Here is a 3,662-nt window from a genome sequence, read left to right on the forward strand (position 1 = left end):
GTTTGCACTTATCATTGCTGTTGGTTGAAAAGTAAAGGTAAAAAATTCCTTGACCATCCTCTGAGATGGATTTTCATTCAGCTTACTTAACTACCCATTTAAAACACAAATGAGACTGCAATGAAGCTTAATTCTAAGTATGTCACTTAAACAACACTTGAGAGCACTAAGGAACTGAAATTTGCTTCTTTGTAAATGAACAACTCGGGTCAAGGTACAAGATGTGGATGTGATTGTTGGCAAGGGTCAAAAAACGAAGCCAAACCAAAAAAAAAACCCAACAACATTTCTTGAAGTGGGGATAAACGTAACAGTAAGCTTACAAGGAATGAACTTTCACTAACAGCAAGGATCATCTTTTTGATCTTTTGTTCCATGCACATTTTCTCTATTGTGTTTTATTGGACAGGCCATGGATTGTTGGAAAGAAGTGAAAAGCAGCAGCTGGATTTATCCTACCTTGATTCTCTGCACATATGGATTTTTCTCTGCAATGAGACCAGCAGAATCTTTTCTTACGCCTTACCTCACAGGGCCAGATAAAAATTTGACCATTGAAGAGGTATGTCTGGTTCTACTCATTGCCTAAGAAAAGTAAAGTATCAAATGCACTTCAAACTGTGCAAAAAAAAAAGTTGCATCAGAAAAGCTCAATAATTTTTCAGTATTTGTAATTTTTTAGAATTGTAAAAATAGGGAGAGGAATTAAGTTGTACAATATGCAAAAAGTCTTAGTGGCAGAATATATATCCATTTAAGTCAGCAGAAGTCTTTACCACTGATTTAAATGACAATAGAAACAGGGAACTTTCAGTTTTGTTGGAAAATGTTCTTTTCATTGGTACAGCCTGATCTTCGCTTATTGAGATTCCTATTAGAGCCAGAGCATCCCCTTTGATGAAAAAGAACATTTCTGCCCTATGAAAGTTTTCTAAGCAAAATATAAAAAAAGGGTGGGGGAAGGGAAAAAAAAGCTTCCTTCTTAGTACAAGATACATTAATTTTAGGTTACAGTTTGCCAGCATTATCATCAAATGCATTGCATTTTTAGGACTTTGAAACCATTTTGTTTGCAATAAAGAGAAACAATGTCAGCAATTTCAGTGAAATCAGATCTCTGGTTCTTGTCTTACTATTAAGCTATTCTTTAAAAAAAGAAACTTAGGAAGAATGAGAGGAAAGATTATTATGTATATAAAGATTGCTTCTAGTTGGGACAAATCTCAACATATCTTCACTCTAAAAATGATTAGAAAAAACAGCCAGATTCCTCCTTTGTCTGACTGATAGAAATTTTTGGTTACTGTAATATGATTCTTCTAGTTACCAATTGAACCATTCAAGCTAAATTCACAGAAATTCCCCACCATATATTCGCAGACTAGGTTCTTTGGGTAAGTGTGATATCTTTAACTAGGCCAACTAAATAGTTGGAAAATTGTTCTTTGCAAGCTTTCAGGTACGAACACCCTTCTTCAGGCAGAAGGAGAGTTTACAGTTGTATTGTACTCTCCGGGATAGAATAGAAGCCAGTATGCAAGAATGCGGGTCAGTGAAAATACAAAAGTGGGGCAGTGAGGAATTGGAGGGGGTCAGAGACAGTAGGTGAGAGATAGGTGGGGGGGGCAGAGGAAAGGGAAAATGGAAGTCTGGTGATGAAATGTAGCTGGTAAATTGTAGAGAGGTTACCTGGAGTTATCAGATGTCAGGTAGGTTATAATGTTCCAATGTCTATAATGAATCCAAAGTCTAGATTTAGTCTATGATTTTTTGTATCTGGTAGATTGATGATGTGAAGTTCATTGGCTCATTTGTAAAAGGTGTTTTGTAAATTCCCTTTGAGGATTAGAACAGAGAGATTGGGGAGAGAGTGGTTATCTTGAGGGCAATGTGCCTGCACATGTAATTGGGTATTCTTGCCTTTGACAGATTTCTGGTGTGCATTCATTCTAGCTCACAGTTGTTTGGTTTCTCCTACATATTTTCCATCAGGGCATTTAATGCACTGGATGAGATATATAACATTTCTGGAGGTACAGGTGTAGGATCCAGGCATGGTGATGGTTCCATTGTGGAGTGTCGTTATTGTGGGAGTGGTTGAGATGTGTTGGCAGGTTTTACATTTCTTGTCCCAAGATGGTCTGGATCCATTTTGTGTGCTTTGGACTATAGGAAGTTTGCTTCTGGTGATGAGGTTAGCGAGGTTCAGTGCTTGTTTAAAGGCTAGGATGGGTGGTTCTGGGAAGATCTCTTTAAGAATTGGGTCTTCTAGTATAGGTTGCAATTGTTTGAGGATTTTCCACATAGGTTACAGGGAGGGATGGTATGTCATAACTAATGGTGTGCAATTCATGGGGATTTTCTTTTTGTACTGCAGCAATTCTTCACATGGTATCCAGGTGTCTCTTTCAAAAGTGCTCTCTCTCCCTCTGTAGGAGTGTCCTTGTGGAGGAGTGAAAGCCCTTTTGAGAGATTTGTGAGGTGATAATCACAGGTGTTCCCTTCAGTACAAATTCAGTGGTATTGGAGGGCTTGGCTGCGTATTACAGCTTCCTTGGTGTGTTTAGGGTGATTGCTGGTTCTGTGTAAATATGTATGTTGGTCCCTGGGTTTCTTGTAGATGGTGGTTTGTATTTTACCATTCTGGACAGTTACCATAGTGTTCTAAAAAGGAAATGTTGGTGCTGGAGTATTCAAGAGATAGCCTGGTAGAGGGGATTATTGAACTTCTGATGGAAATCAGTCAGAGATTGCAGGCTTTCAGTCCAAATGATGATGTCATCTCTATATCTTAAATATAGCATTGGTTTGATGGTGCAGTTCTTGAGGAATTCTTCTTTTAGGTGGCTCATAAAACGGTTGGCATATTGTAGGGCCATTTTGGCACCCGTATCTATGTTATTAAAACTGAAGTTGTTGTGTGTGAGGATGAAGTGTATAAATTCAGTAATATCTTTAAGTCTGTACTCCGAGTTGTAATCTTGCTCTTGTAGATATATAAGGCAGACTTGGATGACATCCTAGTGTGGGATATTGTTATATAAGCTGGTAACATCCATGGTGGCTAGAAGGGTGTTGCTGGGAAGGCGGTCTATGGTTTTAAGTTTCCGTAGAATGTCTGTTGCATCTTGGACAAAACTCGCTCTGGATCAGAGGTTTTAGGGTGGATTTGATGAAACCTGATATTTCCTCAGTTAGGGTTCCATGCTTGGATATGATAGGTATGCCTGGGTTCCCCTTATTTGTGGATTTTAGGGAGCATGTAAAAAGTTCCTGGGTTGGGTAGTGGAACTTTTTACATGCTCCCTAAAGTTGTGTAGTTTTTCTTCTAGATGGAAATGATTTGATGGTAGTTTTGTGTTTTAAGGTGAAAAGGCGTGTAGGATATGGCTGTGTGAGGTTTCGGACAGAGCTTCGGATCCGGAGAAGCTTCAGATGCCTCGGGATCTGAAGCAGCACATTGGGTCAAAGGGCCGCCTCATTCAGCTTCCCAAAGCAGTTCAGAGCTGCCTTGGAGATCTGGCCATAGGGTATAATGGGGAACAATAAAATATCTCTAACTTTGTTGGCTTTTTTGTTTGATTTGGATGAAATTTTCAGGGGTGGTAGATTCTGCAGAGAGAATGAAGCCTGCCAAGTTTCAAGAAGATCGGTGCAGGGGT

At 39.2% G+C, this 3,662-nt stretch overlaps 1 protein-coding gene across 1 annotated transcript in view; it reads left to right on the forward strand.

Annotated features, from left to right (window-relative positions):
* Nucleotides 1–248: 248 nt before the first annotated feature.
* Nucleotides 249–3,662, forward strand: part of LOC109288173 (thiamine transporter 2-like) — a 34,381-nt gene continuing 30,967 nt past the window's right edge. The window contains exon 1 of the mRNA XM_019503610.1: nt 249–562. Coding sequence (XP_019359155.1) covers nt 413–562 — 150 coding nt within the window. The 5' untranslated portion in view covers nt 249–412. The remainder of the gene's footprint in view (nt 563–3,662) is intronic.

This window comes from Gavialis gangeticus, unplaced genomic scaffold, assembly GCF_001723915.1.
Source record: "Gavialis gangeticus isolate Ggan-Ray unplaced genomic scaffold, GavGan_comp1, whole genome shotgun sequence".
Lineage (NCBI taxonomy): Eukaryota > Metazoa > Chordata > Crocodylia > Gavialidae > Gavialis > Gavialis gangeticus.